Genomic DNA, 22,692 nt, shown 5'->3' with positions numbered 1-22,692 from the left:
GTGTTGCTGGTGTTGTTACTGCTGGTGTTGGTGCTACTGCTGGTGTTGCTGGTGTTGTTACTGCTGATGCTCCTGCTCCTGCTGCTTGCGTTTCTAACTGCCGCCACCACTGCTGCTGGCGCTGCTTCTGCTTGCCGGGTGGACGGAGGGAGGAGTCCATTTGCGAAGGGCACGTTGGGCCAACGTCGGCCCGACGCGCCCCCTCTTGAGAACCCGGTCTGATCACGCGGCCCGGCGATGCTGTCCTCTGGAGCGAACCGGGGCCAAGCGCTTGGCCGTGCCGACGCCGGCCACTTGACTGACCGGGCACGACTTGTCCTCTCCCTCTCCGCGTAGGCTCAAGCACTGGGGCAGAGCAGCGACAGATCCCCACCCGAAGCGGATGCTGGCGACGTCTTCCCCCGAGCCTGTGAGCAACTGCCTCCCCGACTCTTCCACCCGAGACACCATCGGAATAATAGGCTGGCACGGCGCGTTCAGATGCGCTGCTTCTGCGGCCGTCTGGAACGCGCTCTTCCTTCCGACATTAGGAAGCCGCTGGAGCTGTGGACTTTTAAATCGTCTAGATTGACAAACTAATTTATTTAGTTTGTTACTCCTTCCCCCCACACCTCCGAATAGCATGGTTGGCTACTTACGGTGCGAAAGAAGTTCAACGTGCTTCCGTATATACCACACTCGTGCCTCTGGAACCCTCGCAGGAGCTGCTCACTTTCCCCTGAAACGTTTCCGTCTCACTTTTTGTTTCTTTGTTTATAATCTAAGATGTTAACAATTGTTTTCATTTTACCAGGCAAGGCCCACTGAGTCATGTAGCTTAGATCGGCCTCTCCCTCGATGTCGCAGTTTCTGAAATAATATCGGCCGGTCTTACAAAGTCGGCTGTGCCATTCAGCAAAGAGGAATTGGCGAAAACTAAACTATTTAAAAAAAAAAATTAAACTAACTTTTTTATTTTACCAGGTACGGCACCACCGAGCTATATAGCTATTTTTCAGAAGCGAACTGCCTATCACAAATTATAGCTCAACGAAGTGGCTTATCGCGTGGAAATGTATAGCAGCCAAATACTCTAAATGCGTGATGTTGATTCTAAACGTGGAGGGAAAAACCGGAGGACCCGGAGAGAAATCCACGTGACCACGGAGAGAACATGTAATCTCCAAATATATAGCAGGCATCAGGGTCAGGATCAAACCCATGAGCATAAGCCACTTTGGTGAACTATCATTTGTGGCCAGGTCGCTTCTGAAAAAGAGCTTTACAGCTCAGTGGGCCATACCTGGTTAATACAATTTTTTTTGTTTAGGTCAGTTTTAATTCCGAACGCCGGAACGATGGCGTTGCACGCACCTGTGCGGAGACAGTGGGTGAAGGCCCTCATTGCATTCCAAGTCCCCGCTGACATCACACGGTTGTGCAACATTGTCAAAGTTAATAACGAAGCACAGTTCAAGTTTTTATTGGGGGTACAGGGGGGGGGGGGGTTTGTGACGCCTGAAACAGTCGAGCTGATTGTTGCTGCGAACAAGAGCATTCACCCAGCCCAGCCGTCACTTCCTGGGCAATTTAAAAAAAAACCGCCTCGCTATAAACGTCACTATCGCTCGAACAAGGGCAGTGACGGTAAAAAAGAAACCCTCATAAAACCCAGTTAGAATTCTCTGAAAAAGGTAAAGTTGAGCGCTGAAATTTCTTGCTGATGCTACTGCTGGTGGGGGGGGGGGGGGGTGACACGTGCCCCCCCAATGATCCGATCGGCATTTTGCGACCCCCACTGCCACTGTGTAGCATATTATTACGTGCCAGGGACTCTATGAGATGATAGGACAATAGTCTGAGTCCATAATTGGCAATAAGTAATGGAAAAGCGGTTATAAGTGACTCGCAGAATTGTGCAAAGTTGCGTATACAGAGCACACGACTTCTCTGAAGGCATCAACACCTTCAGCGATGCCGATCATCACACAACGCGGTTCGAATTCGACCCTCCATCGATGGCTGCGCCATCGCCGCACACGCGTCGAATAAACAGCAAGGGACAAGTCCTTACTTACTAACAAGTCCTTACTAACAACTCCTTACTTACTAACAACTCCTGACTTACTAACAACTACTTACTTACTAACAACTCCTTACTTACTAACAACTCCTTACTTACCAACAACGCCTTACTTACTAACAACTCCTTACTAACAACTCCTTACTTACTAACAAGTCCTTACTAACAACTCCTTACTTACTAACAACTCCTTACTTACTAACAACTCCTTACTTACTAACAACTCCTTACTTACTAACAAGTCCTTACTTACTAACAACTCCTTACTAACAACTCCTTACTTACTAACAACTCATTACTTACTAACAACTCATTACTTACTAACAACTCCTTACTTACTAACAAGTCCTTACTTACTAACAACTCCTTACTTACTAACAACTCCTTACTTACTAACAACTCCTTACTTACTAACAAGTCCTTACTAACAACTCCTTACTTACTAACAACTCCTTACTTACTAACAACTCCTTACTTACTAACAACTCCTTACTTACTAACAACTCCTTACTAACAACTCCTCTAGCATTTCTCATTGCTGGAGGGGTTGCCCCCCCCTACCTGAAAATCCTGGTTCTGCCATTGGGTGGAAGGGCCTCCGCTGGAGAGGGAATTTTGAGGCTACTCTCAATCTTGTCAACCCATACGGTTTACCCCTATTGTTGTACAGGCAAATTGAGTTTTCAGCTCCATTCGGCGCGGAGCCGTTTCAATACGGGCAAAAAAAATGTTTTGTCGATTTGTTTGTGTTGGGACTTTGTAAGATGACCAATAAGGTCTGACTTGGTCTGTAATAAGGTAGGGCACTGATAAGGGGTTGACAGGTTTGTACTCTTCATCTCGGCAGGGGCCTGAGCACCCACACTCGACCCCACCACGCCCGGCCTAGTCGATGCGACCGACCCTCCTGACCTGCGGTCGATCGACATTCTCCTTCGTGCGCTTGAGGCCTTGACCGCGCGCTGCGTGCGTCCCCGTCCCGTGCGTCTCCCAGCGTCGTTGTCCCGCCGGTCGTCCTCGAGCAGGTCGAGCTTCGGCAAGGGCCTCTGGCAGTACGTGGTGAGCGGGGGGCTCGGCCGCAAGTCGCGGACCTCCCCCACCAAGGGCGCCCAGACGTTCAGGGTGCTCCTGGAGGACTGCCCGCAGTCCCGCACCAGGGTGAGCGGCAGCCACGTGCCACCATGGCCCCCCCCCCTTTTTCTGCACCCCCCCCACGCACCGCACCCCCCCCCCCATGCACCCTCCCCACCTCCACCTTTGCCAACCCACACCGAGCAGTGGTTAACTCTGTGTGGTTGTGTGTCTCTCTGTCTGTGTGTGTGTCTATCTGTGTGTCTCTCTGTCTGTGTCTATCTGTGTGTCTCTCTGTCTGTGTGTGTCTCTTTGTCTGTGTGTGTGTCTATCTGTGTGTCTCTCTGTGTGTGTGTGTGTCTCTCTGTGTGTGTCTCTTATCTGTGTGTGTCTCTCTGTCTGTGTGTGTGTCTATCTGTGTGTGTGTCTATCTGTGTGTGTGTGTGTCTCTCTGTGTGTGTCTCTCTCTGTCTGTGTGTGTGTCTCTATCTGTGTGTGTGTGTCTATCTGTGTGTGTGTCTATCTGTGTGTGTCTCTCTGTCTGTGTGTGTGTCTCTCTGTCTGTGTGTGTGTCTCTCTGTCTGTGTGTGTGTGTGTCTCTATCTGTGTGTGTCTATCTGTGTGTGTCTCTCTGTCTGTGTGTGTGTCTATCTGTGTGTGTCTCTCTGTCTGTGTGTGTCTCTCTGTCTGTGTGTGTGTCTCTATCTGTGTGTGTCTTTCTGTGTGTGTCTCTCTGTCTGTGTGTGTGTCTCTATCTGTGCGTGTCTCTCTGTCTGTGTGTGTGTCTCTGTCGGTGTGTGTGTGTCTCTATCTGTGTGTGTCTATCTGTGTGTGTCTCTCTGTCTGTGTGTGTCTCTATCTGTGTGTGTGTCTCTATCTGTGTGTGTCTCTCTATCTGTGTGTGTCTCTCTGTCGGTGTGTGTGTCTCTATCTGTGTGTGTCTCTCTATCTGTGTGTGTCTCTCTGTCTGTGTGTGTCTCTCTGTCTGTGTGTGTGTCTCTCTGTCTGTGTGTGTGTCTCTATCTGTGTGTGTCTCTGCCTGTGTGTGTCCCTATCTGTGTGTGTCTCTATCTGTGTGTGTCTCTATCTGTGTGTGTGTGTCTATCTGTGTGTGTCTATCTGTCTGTGTGTGTCTCTCTATCTGTGTGTGTCTCTCTATCTGTGTGTGTCTATCTGTGTGTGTCTCTATCTGTGTGTGTGTCTCTATCTGTGTGTGTCTATCTGTGTGTGTCTCTATCTGTGTGTGTGTCTCTATCTGTGTGTGTGTGTCTATCTGTGTGTGTGTCTATCTGTGTGTGTCTCTATCTGTGTGTGTCTCTCTGTCTGTGTGTGTGTCTCTATCTGTGTGTGTGTCTCTATCTGTGTGTGTGTCTATCTGTGTGTGTCTCTATCTGTGTGTGTCTCTCTGTCTGTGTGTGTCTATCTGTGTGTGTCTTTCTATCTGTGTGTGTGTCTATCTGTGTGTGTCTCTATCTGTGTGTGTGTCTATCTGTGTGTGTCTATCTGTGTATGTGTGCCTATCTGTGTGTGTCTCTCTGTCTGTGTGTGTCTCTATTTGTGTGTGTCTCTATCTGTGTGTGTCTATCTGTGTGTGTGTCTCTATCTGTGTGTGTCTATCTGTGTGTGTGTCTATCTGTGTGTCTCTATCTGTGTGTGTGTGTCTATCTGTGTGTGTGTCTCTATCTGTGTGTGTCTCTATCTATGTGTGTGTCTCTATCTGTGTGTGTGTGTTACTGGTTAACGTTGTGTGTCTCTCTCTGTGTGTGTGTCTGGTTAACTCGGTGTGTGTCTCTCTATCTGTGTGTGTTTTTCATTAACTATGTGTGTGTCTTTGTATATATTACTGGTTAATTCTGTTTGTGTGTCTCTATCTGTGTGTGTGTCTCTCTATATGTACGTCTCTCGTCAACTGTGTGTGTGTGTGCGCAGTGCGGTGGTGTAGCGGTTAGCGCACTGCTCCATAAACCCGGCGACCCGGGTTCGATTCCCGCTCACGGCCAACACCAGTGACGATTATCTGAACCGGTCCCGGGGCCTCCCCTAGGTCGACTCAGCCTCAAATAAGTCCCTGGTGCGGTGTGTAAACATCGCCACTGGGGAGACAAAGGCGGTCGGGCGTGGTTGCTGGCCACCCACCCCCTCGTGCGCCGTGCCGGCCTTCATAGGTCCTAACTCGCTAACAGCACTTGCCCCTGCAGCCGTGTTAAGACTACGCGGGGGGTGGGGGTGATCCTCTGTCTTCGCAGTGCGTGCCCAAGGTGGTGGAGGCGTGCTGCGAGGCGCTGGAGGTGCACGGGGGGCTACGGGCCGAGGGCGTTTACCGCGTGCCGGGCCGCACCGTGAGCGTGAACACCCTGCTGGAGCAGATCGACGTGAGCGGCGGCGTGCTGGACACGGACGAGAAGGTGAGCCCGGGGCCTCGCGTGCCGCACCCCCCCCCCCCCCCCCCCCCACCCTCCCCACGTCCGCGACGCCACCGGTTGGGTTTGCGATGCTGCCCGGCTCTCAATTATTGTAAAACAAAAATGTTTTACCGGGTAAAGCCCACCGAGCTACGTAGCTCTTTTTCAGAAGCGACCTGGCCGTCACAAGTGACAGCTCAACGGACGTGGCTTATCATATGCAGGAATTTATAGGAGCGGCCAAATTACGTCGATTCTTAATGTGGAGGAGAAAAACCGGAGGACCCGGAGAAAAATCCACGCGACCACGGGGAGAGAGAGATACGCAAACTCCAAATATACAGCAGGCGTCAGGGTCGAGATCGAAACCCAGGACCTCTCGCATACCAGGCGAGCGAAATAACATCGGCGCCATACAAAATATATATTTATCCAGGAGAGGCACACTGACTCATTCATGAGGGTCCTGCTGCTGTATTGGGTGTTTATTTCAAATTGTTTTCAGCCAATTAATGACCAGTCGTGTTTATTATACACGTGTAAGGAAACCGTAGCACCCGGAGAAAACCCAGGCGCGCAAGGGGGAAACGCTATATCCCTGTACAGATGGACACAAAGGGCGTTTAATCCACTTGCTGTACCGCCCTCCCCTGGCGAGCCAGGGTATGGCACCTCCTCGACGCCCATGGAGAGGAAGTTTCACGACAACGTTTTGTTTGACGACCCACCAACCCTCACCTGCAGAGTGCTGGGCATTCGGAGGGTGTGCACCTTCGTTCTTTGAATTTTTGTTTCAAATATAAACAAAAGAAAGAAGGCATTTTACAGAGAAGAGGCTGCCCATCAACGGCAGAGGAGAAGAGGAAGATCTTTAAGCTAGACTTGAACAGAGGCAGGGAGTCGATGGCATAGATGGCCGGGTTGAGGGAATTCCAGTCCACTATAGCAGCAGCCGGAGCGGCCTCCCGCTGTCCAGAGAGTTCATGGGTCCTGAATGACAGGAGGTGACATGGTCAGCGGACTTTTCGTGGTCGTTCGGAAGGCACATCTTGCACCTCGTCGTGGGATGACCACCGTTGACTTCCTCCAAAGTAGTCCTCACTTTTAGCGATCCCCCAATGTGATGATGCCCCAAAATGACGTCGTCAAAGGCTGGCGCTTGACACGCAGACCGAGCGAGACACTGATCAGGTGCCGCTGGTCCGTCTCTCCCTTGCACAGGTCTGGCAGTGCCCCAGTATTGTGGGCTCGCTCCTGAAAGGCTTCTTCAGCAAGCTGCCCGAGCCCCTCATGACCTACGGTGAGTAGCAGCACAACTGCATCATCATCTTCTTTGGTTCTTTCGCTAAAGTCACGTAGAATGAGAATAAAATAATAAAATAAAATAACACAATAAAATTCTCACGACGTTTCGGCCACAACACAAGCAGATTCTTCAGGTGAAAGAACAGAACTGTCGGGACGACAGAGCTTCAATGAAGCTCTGTCGTCCCGACAGTTCTGTTCTTGTTGTGGCCGAAACGTCGTGAGAATTTTATTGTGTTATTTTAATTTATTATTTTATTCTCATTCTACGTGACTTTACCGAAAGAACCAAAGAAGATGAATCCTTGCAGTCACGAAAGCTTTAAATCGAAACATGCATCATCATTGTTATTTTTATTATTACTATTATTATTTTCACGTTCAACGGAGGAGCACTGTGAACTCTGTCGGCAGTCGGAATGTAACCTCGGCACGCAAACTGTCGCCGGCATGGCAGCAGGCACACTGACCGCTAGGCCACCCAGCTTCTCCTGCATTGGGGCCGTCCATAAATGACGTCACGCCCCTAGGGGGGAGGGTGGGTCAGACATTTGTGACGATGTGTGACGAGGGGGGGGGGGGTTGACAAATGTGACGTCACGTCAAAATGCGCAACTTTAAATAAATATAGACAACACGTTCTACTTAATTAAATAGACTTTTTAAATAAATGTTTTCTCCTACAACATCAGAGTAAAGCGCCGCATTAAATACGCACTACAATGGCAATGGTTTAAAGCGATTTGAAGCATGTTTTTTTTGGGGGGTCGGTCTGACTTTTTATGTGACAAGGGGGGAGGGTCAAAAATCGTCATTTATGGATGGCCCCATATCAGATATAGATGTACGCACGTACGTATGTATGGATAACTTCTGTCGCACCGTACGTAGCCAACCGCACAAATCTTAGGTGTTGGCAGGGGGCGGGCGAAGGACACCAAACTAAACACAAAAAGCACTTCTATTCTTGTTTCTCTCGGTAAAGTCACGTAGAAGGGAAACAATAAAATAATAAAAATATAAAACAATAAAATTCTCACGACGTTTCGACTGCAACACAAGCAATCATCATCAGGTGTGAACACCACAGCAAGAAAGAACCAAGAATATGAATCCCTGCAGTCACGAAGGCTTTAAATCAAAACAAAAAGCACTTCTCGAGAAATTAGTTTTTTTCAATTTAGAATGATTTTTCAGCTTACTGGTGTCGTCAGACCGTCGAATAAGACAGGGGATTACAGCCTCGCGCGTGCAGCAGCATAATGCGGTCAGACACAAAGTGGAAGGGGTCGGTCCAAGTGTATCTTGTGTAAGCCAGGCGGTGGGAACTCGAGAGACCAGGGTAGAGGAGTCTTGGTAGAGGAGTATCTGTAATTTATATGCATACATTAAGCCCACCCCCCCCCTAGGACTTCCCACTTGATTGGCTAACAAGTGACGACATCACGTTTATCCCTCGTCTATTTAAGACCAAAGCAGCAGGAGGATTTCTCCACAGTTCCGGCTGTCGTCTGATGACGCTAGTTACTGGCGAAACGTGACGGCACTCGAATTGTAAATGTGTCGTGTGGGTCTCCAACGCACAACCGGTGTGTGCTGAACGCATCGCTAATTGGCATGTTTTGTTCACGTGACAAATCCTTAATATAATTGGTTGTGTTGGGTGGTGGCGGGTTTGATGACACATCTACATTCACGCGATCTTATCTCATTTGCCGGAGTGATCTGGGTCACCAGAAGCACAAAAGCGATGGGGGAAATAGAAATAGACTTGGGACGTATATTCACCCCTCTACCCCACCCCCCACTGTCCCGTGCTCGTGTTTCTGTTCAGAGAGTTACGAACCGTTCTTGGAAGCCATGGGTCTGGAGGACTTGGACGAGAGGCTGGAGAGAATCAAAGAGCTGGTGATTCACTCACTCACTCGCTCGCTTTCAGCCTTCACGCACGCACACACACACACACGCACACGGAGTTTCTCACATTTTGCTGACTTCTCAGCGCAATAGTCAAAGTGATGTCCTGCTCAAATGAGGTGGTTGTGTGGTGTATGTGTGTACGTTGAACTCCTTTCGCACCGTACTAATCGGAGGTGCGGGGGAAGGACACAAATCTAAAGACAAAAAGCAGTTTCACAGCCCTGAGGCAGTGGTGTAAATTCCATGTTCATATCGCGGGGGTGAGTAAACCCATAGGTCAACCACTATTGACCGAGTACCCCACAAAAGGTTACTAACTTTACTGACCCTGGAGGGTTTAGTCAACCCCCATCCTGGATTTGAACTCACAGCCTTCGGATTACGAGACGCTCGACCGCTGCGCCACCTGGCCCGATCTATATGCACAGCGCTGTACATACAGACCCAGATCGCTGTAGGGTGACTCTGTGCGTGTGTAACTGCGGGGAGCGGTAGTTCAGTGGTTAGCACGCTGCGCTACGAACCCGGCGACCTGGGTTCGATTCCCGCTCGCCGCCAGCACCAGTGACGATTTTCTGAACCGGTCCTGGGCCTCCTTCCATAGGTTGACTCACCCTTTAAATGAGTACCCGGTGCGGTGTGTAGTAAACATCGCCACTGGGGAGACAAATGCGGCCGGGCGTGGTGCTGTCCACCCACCCCCCTCGTGTGCCGTGTCGGGCCTTCATAGGTGCTGCTCGCTAACAGCGCTTGCCCCAACAGTCTGTTAAAGGCTACACGAGGGGGATGTTTGTGTAACAGAGTGATCTTTCCCATGGGCCGCCCAGGTGGAGAACCTGCCTAGGTACAACTACCACACGCTGCGCTACATCATCCGGCACCTGCGCCGCGTGGCCGACAACTGCGCGGAGAACAAGGTTTGCGGTCCCTTGGGGTTTCATATATACTCGAACAATTAGTGGCCAAACTTCGCAAGTACGACTGTTTATAAAAATGATGATGGTGTCATGATTTCAACTTGTAACCTGCTGCACAATATTCGCACGTTCTCGGAAAAAAGAGATAACAACTGGCAGGAGGCTTGAGGAGGAACCACAGACAAGCGGGAAAGTCAGCCAGGTAGTGAGCTGGTGCCAACAATTGCCCAAGCTCTGGCGTTGTCTATATATACGTGTGGGGCGCTACGGTGATGAGATGTTAACTACCTCGCCTGTATTCTTAGCTCTTTCGGTAAAGTCACGTTGAAGGGAAACAAAAAAATTATAAAATATATATAAAACAACAAAAATTCTCACGACGTTTCGACCATAACACAAACGGTCGTCATCGCCTGATATGCAGTTGGTTGTGGGTTCGATTCCGACCCTGACGCCTGTATTTTTGGATTTTGCATGTTTTCTCCGTGGTCACGTGGATTTCTCTTCGGATCCTCTGATTTTCCCTCCACATTTAAAAAAACATGCGTTTAGAGTATTTGGCTACTATAAATTTCCACGTGATAAGCCACTGCGTTGATTTGTGGCCAGGTCACTTCTGAACAAGAGCTGTGCAGCTTAGTGGGCCTTACCTGGTAAAATTAAAATTGGTTTCATAGTTTTAATAGTTTAAGATGTTTTCAGCCAATCAATGAGCATTCATACATGTGGAACCAAACCATAACCCGAAGTGAATGGTTACAGGCATGCGCCATCGAGATGAACACGTTTTACTTTCACCGTTAAGTAGGCCCCACCTCTTTCTTGAAAGGTTCCACCTCTTTCGAGCGACACTGAGCTTGGCTCTGCGCCTGACGAAAGGCAGCAGGACCAAGATGCCACCATAAAAAGTTAAACAAAAATAATTGAGTCAATAAAATTGATGTCTCCCTGCTCAAACGAGCCACGGGATATTTCTCGTGCGTGTCGAGTGGCCCTGAGCCCTTTGGTGGAAATTTCACATTCCTCCGTCCAGCCAGCAGAACAATTAAGGTACACTGCAACCGATCGATCGGGCAGGCAGCGTGTGGTGGGGTAAAGTGTAGGTAATCCCACCGTCTTCCAACAAATCTGGCCGGTTGGTGAAAGAGTAGGCCAAACACCCCTCTTAGAAGGCGCTCGAGCCACTTCGAGTGGGACGCCCTTCCGCCGGCAGTGGCGCGAGCTGGCAGTTACGGGGCCGCACCTTTACCCTTCATTCAAGTTCGAGTTCATTTCGTTTGACCAGGTGAGAACTCGAGAGACCGGCGATAGAGGAGTCCCATGGTGAGGGCCGGTCTTCACAAAAAGGGTCGCCGTGTCTTTCCTTGTGGCAGATGAGTGCTGAAAACCTGGGCATCGTGTTTGGGCCCACGTTCTTACGATCCCCGGCAGGGGACATGACCAGGCAGCTGATGGAGCTTGGAAAGCAGAACGCGATCATCGAGACGCTCATCAAACACGTGCGTGTCCCCCTGCGTGTGCGTGTGTGTGCGTGTCCTCCCGTGTGTGTGTGCGTGTCCTCCCGTGTGTGTGTGCGTGTCCTCCCGTGTGTGTGTGCGTGTCCTCCCGTGTGTGTGTGCGTGTCCTCCCGTGTGTGTGTGCGTGTCCTCCCACGTGTGTGTGTGTGTCCTCCCACGTGTGTGTGCGTGTCCTCCCGCGTGTGCGCGTGTCTGCTGCCGTCTCACCTTTGTTGATGTCACTGCCCACCGCTCCCATCGCTCGCTACTAGCTTGTCAGATATCGACCAGGCTCCTGCTGAAGCCATCCACAGGCTGACTGGCTACGTACTGTGCGAAAGAAGTTCAACATACACACATACGGCACGAACATAGAAACATTCCTCATCGACTCTCCGCCATATCAAAGAATAAGCGTCTCTTAAAGTCCATGGGTCCGTCTGTGTGTCTATGGGCGTCTATAGATTTTTATGTAAGTCTATGGGTAGTCTCTTTGCAAGTCGATGAACCTCCAAGTGAGTCGATGTGATTTCAACGAAACAATTTCTGCAGGCTTCGGTTACAACCAAAGTTAAAGTGTCCAAATGGGCATTGAAAATTCCACATTCCCTTGGCAGGAGCAAGTTTCTCCAGTGGGTGCACACTGTGTACATGTTGTTGCCAGACTGGAAATTCCCACTGGTGGGCCAAGGCATTCTCCTTCCTCTTCCGTTCCCTCATTGCTCATGTCCAGTCATAGCCCGCTAAGTCTGTGATGTCATCTCGCTGCTGCTGCTGCTGCTGCCGTCTCTTGCGCCGTCTCCCTCCACTTCCCTTCCCTTTGCTCTCAGTCCCCACCCTGCCGTGAGTTTCCGTGTCTCATCCCTCGTCAGCTGTCCTCGTGACGTCTCTCCTGCCCGTTTTCCACTTGATTTCTCTTGCTTCAACGATGCACGTCACACCTCGACTCACAAAAAAAGCTTTATAGCTCATCGGAGTCCTCCAGTATAAACATTTCTGATTTTGACGAGTTTGCCTCTTTCGTTTCAGTGCCACTGGATATTCATCGACGGAAATACGACGCCCAAAGGGGTAAGCACCTGCCTGGCGTATTCACATCGCCGAATCCGCGCGCGAGTTCCGCAAGGCGGCCCACAAGGAATCGTGATCGATGTCGCCTTGTAAGCAAGTGGCCAACGCACTCACCACCGAGTGAGTTAGCGAGGGGCCAAGCGGGAGTTCAGTATGGGAATGTCATCTAGTGACAGTTATTAAGTAACTACTTCATGGGACCTCCTTTGCCAGTACCAAAATATGATAAGAGGTTTTCCCCTTTTTTCTGGCAACGAAACAGGTGTTAAGAAACTGAAACCTTTTACAAGTGTTTCATGTCTGCATTAACCACAATACTTGTGGTCAGAATGCAAAAAAAAACATTCTGATAAGCTGTCTTTGGTGTGGACCAATCAGTTTCAAATACAATGCATCATATATGATCAGAGTATGTTTTTTTAGCATTCTGACCACAAGTTTTGTGGTTAATGCAGACATGATTCACTTGTAAAAGGTTTCAGTTTGGTGTTTTAACATCTTAACACCTATTTTGTTGCCAGAAAAAAGGGGAAAACCAATTCTCAGTTATGAAGTAATCACAGGGGGAAGGTGAGGGTGCAGCACCTGCAATTGCTCGCTCACCACTGCTGGCAGGAAACGGCCTCCACCAGAGGCAACTCTGCAGGCTACTTGGCCTACTCTTCCTCGCTGGCCAAGCACCCACGCCCTCTACCCCACCACACGCGGCCTGCCGATGGACTAACTTCATACTGCTGGGTGGACAGAGGCGGGAGGGGAGTTAAGAAGCTCGCCCCCATCGTGTCAACCACCGTGGCGACCTGTTCGGTGCGCTGAGCGTTGCACCACGGCAACGCGGCGTCCGAACACAGCGTCGGTCGCCTAACGATAGCGGAGGAGAGCGACCATTTTGTAATGGTGGACGTGTGCTGAGGCAGTCGGGGGAAATTGAAACAGGAACCGGACGAACGGTGGTGGAAGAAAACGCATTTCTCGAGAACTGCCTGTTGCGTTTAGCTTGTTGTCCTTCCCCTGCTGCTCCGATTAACACGGTTGGCTGCGTACGGCGCGAAAGGAGTTCAACGCACGTACGTGCATACGTTGAGCGACGCCCCCGCTAACTGCGACATTCCCTTTGCACGCTTGCACGCTTGCACGCCCGTCGTCTTCGCCGCGAGAGCAGAGCGCGGATGGCGAGTCCGACCAGCCGAGCCCGGGGCCCAGGAAGCAGGCCGCAGCAAGCAGCAGCCCCACGGAGGAGTCCGACCTGGGTGAGCCTCGCGGCGACGTCACCGCCGCCGCCGCCCACTGTGACGCGGGGGCTGAGAGATGTTAACCACCTCGCCTCGTATACGGGAGGTTGTGGATTCGATCCCGACCCTGACGCCTGCTGTGTATTTGGAGCTTGCGTCTCTCTCTCTCTCTCCCCGTGGTCGGGTGGATTTTTGTCCGGGTTCTCCGGTTTGTTCCCTCCACATTTAGAATCAAGGTTTAATTTAGAGTAACTCAATGGGCCTTGACTTGTAAAATTAAGATAGCATAGTTTTAGTTGATTGTTGTTGGCAGTCACCACAGCTGATGGGCCCCATAGTGTGGAATTGGGGATTCCACATACATCGTGTCCAAGGGCAGACTTTGAGCAATGAGTACTGGTGACTGAGGTACTGGTGAGTCCTAATAATGACGAAACCAGTCTCGAGTCGTCTTATCTCCGTATCACTGCCTGCTGTCAGTCGGTCACATTTGCTCACATTTGATTTGACTTGACGGTGACCTCAAACAAGAGGCCCACAGTGCACTTCTTTAGAAACATAATCCACAAAGGCCATCACTCTCAATGGACTGTCGGTGTGTTATCCTTGTGACGGCAACTGCTTGACTGAAAGACAACTTGTTGTTGTGCTCCGTTTGAAGATTACCAGTCGTGCGACAGCAGCCGTCCGCTCAGCAGACCGGAGAGCAAGGTGAGGGAGGCACCACACTCACACGTGCACACACGCATACACGTACGCAGACACAAACACGTGTCCCGCAGTGCCACTTTGGAAGACGCACAAGTGATACTTACACTGAATATGGGGGGCAGGGTGGAGGGACCTGGGTTGGACTCCTGACTCGGGCACCTTTCTGCGCGGAGTTTGTATGTCCTGTACGTATATACGGTGAACTTCTCTTGCACTGTACGTAGCCAACCGTGTTAAACGGAGGTGCGGGGGAAGGACAACAAACTAAAGACAAAAAAGCAGTTAGAAAAACATTAGTTTTCAATCTCGTTGATTTCAAAGTGCATAGCTCCAGTGGCTTCCGAATATCGAAAGGAAGTGCATTCCAGACGGCTGCAGAAGCGCATTTGAAAGCGTCGTGCGATGCGGTGGCCGTCTTTGCTCGATGGCTAGTCAAATGCCGCTGCTGCGAGGATGACCGGAGTTGGCGTGATGATGGTTGCTCCTTGACGAGATCAGCAGCAAGGTATTGTGGTTCATTTGTGGCAAGCACTTTGTACGTAATGAGTGCGACCTCGTAATGTATTCGTTCAGCAACCTGAAGCCAATGGGAACTCAGTGAGCACCGGGACGGACACGGTCGGATCTTGCACGTTTCCAAAGAAGTGTGTACACGCTGCAGCTCTCTGTCCCTGCTCTGCATCGGTGTCACCCGGGTTCTGTGGCTTCCTCCTGTAACTAAACACACACGATGCCATTCGTGTTGGCCAAACATCCCAATGAAGCCAGCACCCTCTTGAGCAAGAGTCGTCAGACTGAGTGTGGCATTCTTGAGTAAATCGGTAATTCGTGTTGTAGAGTAAAATATCCCAACTCACAGTCGAACCTTAGCTAGGTATCGATTCAGCCCATCATCCATCTGGGGGTCGATAAATAAGTACCACTTTGTGAGAAATCAAAAGCGCTCGTCCCATGCAAATACTCGCCATAGTCACCAAATGAGCCCGTGACACCACTCGGCCATCCCCACCTTAACGCAACCTATTCCTCAGCTTCAGCAAGTTCATGGCCGTCTGACGTTAGTTCACTACTTCTTGAGTGAGCGTGAAACAGGCGAAAGTCCCAGTCCCCGTGAATTCAGGAGTGCAACCACAGCTCCCTCTAGTGACAACACAGCCACACCAAAGATACCCCCGAGTAGCCTCAACACAGACTTTTGGGGCAAGCGCTGTTAGCGAGCACCTATGAAGGCCGGCACGGCACGCGAGGGGTTGGCCACGCCCGACCGCCTTTGTCTCCCCAGTGGCGGTGTTTACACACCACGCCAGGTAACTAAGGCTGAGTCGACCTAGAAGAGGCCCAGGACCGGTTCAGATAATCGCCACCGGGTGTTGACGGTGAGGGGGAATCGAACTCGGGTCGCCGTGTTCAAAGCGCATCGCGTGGACCGCTGCACCACCGCTCCCCACTACACGCCCTGGTAGTAGCCGGAGAGTAAGGATTAGAGATGGGACTCGCTAGACAGTGTTCAACTGACGCCAGGAAATATCAGCTGCGACAATTGCATTGGATGAAGATTATTTTTAAAACGCATCATCATCATCATGATCATCATCAGCAGTCAAGGTCAATCCACTGCTGGATGAAGGCCTCCCCAAAACCACCACCACACCGCAATGTTTTCAGCGTTTGGTGTGCCGCGGTGGCGAGATGTTATCTCCCTCGCCTGGTATACAGGATGGTCGTGGGTTCGATCCCGACCCTGACGCCTGCTGTATATTTGAAGTTTGCAAATCTCTCTCCCCGTGGTCGCGCCCTCTGGTTTTTCCCTCCACATTTAGAATCGACGTCGCGCGTTCAGAGTGTTTCCCCGTGACAAGCCACTTCGTTGGGCTATCATTTGTGACAGTCAGCTCGCTTCTGAAAAAGACCTATCGTGCAGTAGCTCAGTGCGCCTTACCTGGTGAAATAAAAAAAAAATTGCCGTTGTGTTTTTTTTTTGTTTGGCTCGCGCCTCCTTACAAGGCGGGGGACATGGATCTTGCGCAGGGGAGGAGGAGCCTGCGCTCGAGGAAGGACGCCAGCGCTGAGTCTCCCGACGCCGAGCGGCGGCTCCTGGACCCTGCCGACGACAGCGACGACGACGAAGGCAGCCTCTCCTCGTCGCTGGACGGGCGACACTCGCGGCTGCTGTGGTGCGCCGCCTCCGACGTGCGCCACCACACCGTCGCGGGCGGCCAGCTGGCCCGGGCCGGACCCAAGCGGCGGTGGACGCCGCTGCTGTCCCCGGACGGCCCCCGGCTCTTTTCCCCGACGGGCAAGCCGTACAGCCTGAGCAGCCCGCCGTCGCCCGAGCGGCGACACGAGTCCGCCGCCAGCCCCAGGGCGCGCCGGTGGAGCGGCGTGCGACGCCTGAGCCTGAGGGACGCCAGGGAGAGGGGGTCGGCGAAGGCGGCGGCGTCGTCGCCAAAGGTCAGCAGGTCCACGGAGTTCGTATCCGGACCGCGGATCGGTCCGCCGGGCCCCCGGCGCGCGCCGTCGCACGCGGACGGCGGCGGGACGACGGGGCGGCCCGAGGGAAGCCCCTGCCGCATTTCCATCTTCGTGGAGCGCTGCAGCGACTCGGAGCAAGGGGGCGACGACGCGGCCTTCCGGCCCGCGGACGCCCGCTCCCAATCCGACGGGTCGGAGGCGGAGAGGCCCGCCGTCGTCGGTGCCGTCGACGGACCTCCGGGGGCGGCTCCGGCGCGGGGGGCGCCGTCGTCTTCGAGGGGCGAAGAGGGCGACCGGCGGCACGCCGGACCGCCGGGGGAGGCGCGGCGCTCCGCGAGCGGCCGCGTCGCCAGGAGGGACAGCCTGTGGGTGACGGCGAGCAGGCGGAGGTCGGTGCCGCGATCGTCGTCCTGCTCGGACATTCTGGCGCAGCTGCGGGCGGACCGCATCGACGGCAGGAAATCTCCGAAGTTCGACTTGCCCAAGTATTGGAATAAGTTGCTGGGAAGGGCGAAAAATCTCTAACTCGGTGAAAGTAACGCTGAGCGCCGCACCCCTCACCCCCGCCCCCCGCGCGGTGCCTTGTGGTCGCGTCAACTTCCCAGGCGCAAGCGGTCCCGCACGTCGATTGACGCGACGACGAATGCGTCGTCATCCCGCGTCGCTGCGGCGGCCGCGTGGGCGTCCTTGAACGGCACCCGGCAGCGGCAGCAGCAGCAGCAGCAGCAGAGTGAACAATTGGGCTGCACACGCTGCCAAGTTGAAGCCGTGGACGGGCCATGGATCATTCGTAAAAAGTCCAAACTGCAACACTTTTGACCGGTTTGAAGAAGAAAAAAGAACGCGTGCTTAAAAAGCCACGTGGTCGGGACTTTATACGAACCATTTTGTTTCATAAACACAACGCCGGGAAGTTGAGGAGCCTTCCTGAAAATGCCTCCACCCTGCCGATTCCCGTGACCTCACAAAAGGCCCGCCACCTGAAGGCCTTCAAACGAAGCGACCGGGGTGATACTGCGTTGGCAGAGATGCACGAGCACTGGAAGCAAAAGAAAAACTCAACACATTCATCAATAACACTGACTTAGAAGGAAAACACACAATGAAAGTATATATGTAAATACATAAGTACATTGAATACACAACGATTCGGGAAATGGACCTTCTTCTGCGTGCTATGATGGAAGAAAGGTGACTGCATACAATGTCACCGATTATATATTTTATATTTTATTGCCCTTTTCAGGCCACGGTGTGTGTTGGGTGTTTGTGTCTGCTGCAAGGAAACAAGCGTGTTATATCAAACGGAGGAGGCTTGCCCTCCCGGTTGTCTGAGCGACTGACTATGAATTACGAATACTGTGTTGAGCTCTTGCATTGTAATTAGGGTATCCTGGGTTTTTAACTAAGTATAAAAGCGCCGTTGAGATATTACGAACACGCAGCTCCGATGAGGACGGTTGGCTACGTACAGCGAGAGAGAAGTTCCACGTGTGTACATACGCACTCAAGGCGACGAAGCACTGTCATTGAAATGTGTATATATATTTATTTGTTACGCGATTCTACAGTAATTGCCGCATGTGTTTAAACAAGAACAAACATTCATCTTCTTTGGTTATTTCGGTAAAGTCACGTAGAATGAGAATAAAATAATAAATTGATGAAATAAAATAACACAATAATATTCTCTTTTATCAATGTATTATTTTATTCTCATTCTACGTGACTTTACCAAAAGAACCAAAGAAGATGAATCATTGCAGTCACGAAAGCTTTAAATCGAAAAACAACAAAAAATCCTCGATGATAATTTTACCATTGTTGTAATTGAATAATTATCATCGTTATCATAACAGGGCACATCATTGAGATGGGGGAAAGCTGTCGTGGTTCAATGCTGAGCCACAATGGACTTTGCAATCCAGAGGTCGCCCATTGTATGTTAGATCCCTCCGGCGCGACAATTGGAACGATGGACGATTGAAACCCGCCAGCAGTACACACGGCGGGCACCTCACCTGGCGGATTGGTAGGTCGCGTGCATTGGGGTAAAGCGTGGATAGTACTCCCAGATTACCCACAAAGACACTGGGCCAGCAATGGAAGAGTGGGCCAGGATAACCTTGTTCGGCGGGGTTCTCCAGAACTCCTGACAGCTGGGAACCTACCAACAGCTGTGGCGCGAACACACAGCGGCAGGGCTGCACTTTCATCCTTTCACGGAGGCGCGACTGCCCGCCCAGCGCTTGGCGAACGAAGGGGATGACGGGGGCCCTCGGGGTGAGGACGGCGGAGTTCTGTGAGGTGGCCCGCTCCACGGAGGTCCCGCGTGGCCGACGGAGCAAGTCGCCAAATCTCGAGGAAGGAAGGAAGGGAGCGATGCCGAGGTCCCGTGGCATCGGTGACATCGCCTGCGAAGGGCTTAATTTTTCATGGGAAATCCACGTTAAGAGAATAACCTCGGCGCACGTTCTGCAACACGCGGCGGCAGTGTGACCCGACTGTTAGTAAGACAAACTCGAGTGCGGTAACTTGCGTGGCGAAGCATTAATGTACATACCACTTTTCAACACGTCAATATTTCAATGTATTAAACCAAATATTTAATCGATAGGTGACCTTCAAACGGCAGGGAACCCAGCAAGCAAAGTCTTTATCCTTGACAGAGGAGAGGGGCAGCTAAGTCCGAGTTACTTGATGATTCGTTACGGGAGTGAAGACTCTGTACATTCATGAATATACCGCAGTCACGAATACAGTTTTGTATATCCGCCATGCATTGTACATCCATTATACTTGCCCACCTTCCACCAACTCGCACTGACCGGCGTGGTGAAGTATGGTCAAACAACCGCCACCATCTGCAAGGATATGGGGAGGCCCTCATCCATGCGGTAGATTAACAAAAGGACTGTATTGATACAAACTGTGATATATATTTGTGTGTGTCCTGTATACTGAACAAATTATTTGGTGATGCCGAGAGGGTAAGTGGCATACAAGCACGCATTAACAAAATACACTCAACGCGTTCGTCAATCTCACTGTGGCCATGAAACGGAAACTATGTAATGGGCGACGTTTCGGGTGACGGCACTGATTGATGTGCTCGGAAAAAGAGGGGACATTTCGTGCTCCACCACCCACTATACTCCCTTGTAAGGCGACAGCGTTATTGACAAATGGGTTCGAACTGAAGCTGTCCCCACCACCGTATCCTTTCTTTTGGCACAATCTTAAAAGAAATTGCAGTGAAAGTAACGAATTAAATGATCGAGCAATGCATGTGCAGAGAGGTTCCCAGACGTGTGGCTGCTTTTTCTGGGTTGTTTATTAAACAGACCAACGCAATTGTGTGGAGTCGTCCTGATCTCGTCAACAAGTGTAAACCGCCACGCGAACTCGGTTCAGCCCTCGCAGCGGCGGCTTTGGGCTGCCGGCCATCGAACAAAGACGGCGGTTGGTCACCGCATCGCGCGGCGCTTTCAGACGCGCTTCTGCGGCCGTCTGGAACGCACTTCCCTTCCGATATTAGGAAGCCACTGGAGCTACAGTATTTGCTTTTGAATCCAGATTGAAAACTTTTTTCTTGAGAACTGCTTTTTGAGTTCAGTTTGTTGTCCTTTCCCCTGCACCTCCGATTAGCGCGGATGGCTACGTACGCTGCACAATAAGTTCAACGTACACACACAAGCCGCGATTGCGCTGTGACAGTACATAATTAATCCGCGAGTGAATAAGAAACAATGTTCATAAGGAGGGAAGCCAGTCAAGGGGCGGCCTAATATGGGGCTTCGATCCACAAACCGTGTGACAAGAATCACTTTACCAATTAATAATAATTAACAAATTTTTCATTAAAAAATATCACCGCTTTATCCTTGCTCGAACACACAGCCACAGCTCTTCAAAATATCACTGCTTGATCCATGCTCGATCACACAGACACAGGTATTCAAAATATCACAGCTTGATCCATGTTCGAACACACAGACACAGGAATTCAAAATATCACAGCTTGATCCATGCTCGATCACACAGACACAGGTATTCAAAATATCACTGCTTGATCCATGTTCGAACACACAAACAGGAATTCAAAATATCACTGCTTGATCCATGCTCGATCACACAGCCACAGCTCTTCAAAATAACACTGCTTGATCCATGTTCGAACACACAAACAGGAATTCAAAATATCACTGCTTGATCCATGCTCGATCACACAGCCACAGCTCTTCAAAATATCACTGCTTGATCCATGTTCGAACACACAAACAGGAATTCAAAATATCACTGCTTGATCCATGCTCGATCACACAGCCACAGCTCTTCAAAATAACACTGCTTGATCCATGTTCGAACACACAGACGCAGGTATTCAAAATATCACTGCTTGATCCATGTTCGAACACACAGACGCAGCTCTTCAAAATATCACAGCTTGATCCATGCTCAATCACACAGCCACAGAAATTAAAAATATCACTGCTTGATCCATGTTCGAACACACAGACGCAGCTCTTCAAAATATCACAGCTTGATCCATGTTCGAACACACAAACAGCTCTTCAGAATATCACAGCTTGATCCATGCTCGATGACACAGACACAGGTATTCAAAATATCACTGTTTGATCCATGCTCGATCACACAGACACAGGAATTCAAAATATCACTGCTTGATCCATGTTCGAACACACAGACCCAGCTCTTCAAAGTATCACTGCTTGATGCATGCTCGATGACACAGACACAGGTATTCAAAATATCACTGCTTGATCCATGCTCGATGACACAGACACAGGTATTAAAAATATCACAACTTGATCCATGCTCGATCCCGGTGGTTGGGATGTTCCGTCCCCGATGGTAGGGGAGCGGTAATGCAGTGGTTAGGGAACTGTGCGTACGAACCTGGGCGACCCGAGTTAGATTCCCGGCTCCCGGCTCACGGCCAACACCAGTGACGGTTATCTGAACCGGTCCAGTCACGGTCGACTCAGCCTCAAATGAGTACCGAGTGCGATGTGCAAACTAAAAACAAATACAAAAATTCGCCACTAGGGAGGCAAATGCCGGACGGGCTTGATGCTGGCCACCAACCCCCTAAGTGTGCCTTTTGGGCCTTCACAGGTACTACCTCGCTAACAGCGCTTTCCCCCGAGCAGTCTGTGAAGTCTGTCCAAGGCTCCACGGGTGGGGAGGAATGAGGGGGGTATTTGTGTGTATTGGAAACTGCCAGACTTGTCTGGCGTCCACAACGCTAGAATCGGCGTGTGTACCCCTTTGTATATCTGGATGGCTTCATGAACAAACCTTTGATAGTAGCCAGACGGTATGCAGAGCACCTTGGTCTCGGAAAAAAAAAACAATATAACGAGAGCCCACAGCGTTATAGCAATGATCAGCAACGGCGGAGGAATTCGTTCTGCCGTGTTTCAGATCTGACTTGTGCTCGCGGATACGGTCAGAGACATGACGTTTCGTTTCCCCAATGTAACAATCACCACAGATGCAACTTAGTTTTGTAGACACCAGGGTATTGCAAGTCAGGAATGACATCCTTTACGGATGGGATTAGGGATTAGTGTGTGTATCCCTCGCAACCCTTCGCGGAGGAGACTCGGATGATGCGGGCAGTTGCACATCAACTGCCCCCTCCCCTTTGTGTGCTTGAGTTACTGGGATGAGCGGGTGAATTACTATTATTATTACATTTGTATTTCTGGGAAGCGTTCTGCACCGTGCCTACACAATAATAGCTACACCCTGAAAGACAGAGAGGGCTCATGCAGAGACACCGGTTACCCATATTTGGTCGTTAGTCACATTCCAGGAATGCATTGCGGGACTTGTAAATGATGAACTCCATTGCAGGACCACTCGATATGAAAGCATGTTTGGCACGTGCCATGGATGATCCGCCAACCCCCTGTAGCGGTGATTTGGGTGCAGTAGTATTATCAACATTGTTATTATGGTATTCCGCTTCTTTGCACAGGGAAGCCTCGCTGAGTCTCATGACTC

The 22,692-nt window shown here is 50.9% G+C and overlaps 1 protein-coding gene and 1 long non-coding RNA gene across 4 annotated transcripts in view; one reads left to right on the top strand and one right to left on the bottom strand.

Moving 5' to 3' along the window:
* Positions 1-20,013, top strand: part of LOC116943871 (uncharacterized) — a 35,743-nt gene extending 15,730 nt beyond the window's left edge. For 2 of the 3 annotated variants that reach the window (XM_032957153.2, XM_032957152.2), the window contains 11 exons: positions 337-409; positions 3,057-3,220; positions 5,380-5,538; positions 6,757-6,835; positions 8,675-8,748; positions 9,588-9,677; positions 11,051-11,176; positions 12,203-12,244; positions 13,407-13,494; positions 14,138-14,187; positions 16,192-20,013. In XM_032957153.2, the coding sequence (XP_032813044.2) occupies positions 337-409; positions 3,057-3,220; positions 5,380-5,538; positions 6,757-6,835; positions 8,675-8,748; positions 9,588-9,677; positions 11,051-11,176; positions 12,203-12,244; positions 13,407-13,494; positions 14,138-14,187; positions 16,192-17,184 (1,938 nt within the window). In that variant the 3' untranslated portion in view covers positions 17,185-20,013. The remainder of the gene's footprint in view (positions 1-336; positions 410-3,056; positions 3,221-5,379; positions 5,539-6,756; positions 6,836-8,674; positions 8,749-9,587; positions 9,678-11,050; positions 11,177-12,202; positions 12,245-13,406; positions 13,495-14,137; positions 14,188-16,191) is intronic. The other variant, XM_032957154.2, reaches the window with a different exon arrangement.
* LOC142925155 (uncharacterized) lies at positions 7,185-12,586 on the bottom strand. The gene is made up of 3 exons (XR_012942239.1): positions 11,402-12,586; positions 8,687-8,780; positions 7,185-8,208 (listed from the first exon to the last, which is right to left on the bottom strand). It is a non-coding gene; the product is annotated as an uncharacterized LOC142925155 (long non-coding RNA).
* Positions 20,014-22,692: the final 2,679 nt, after the last annotated feature.

Source organism: Petromyzon marinus, chromosome 19 (genome assembly GCF_048934315.1).
Source record: "Petromyzon marinus isolate PM22_M1 ecotype Great Lakes invasive population chromosome 19, UKy_Petmar_22M1.pri1.0, whole genome shotgun sequence".
Classification (NCBI taxonomy): Eukaryota; Metazoa; Chordata; class Hyperoartia; order Petromyzontiformes; family Petromyzontidae; genus Petromyzon; species Petromyzon marinus.
The sequence above is the reverse complement of the archived record's forward strand: the minus strand, read 5'-3'. Positions and strand labels throughout refer to the sequence as shown.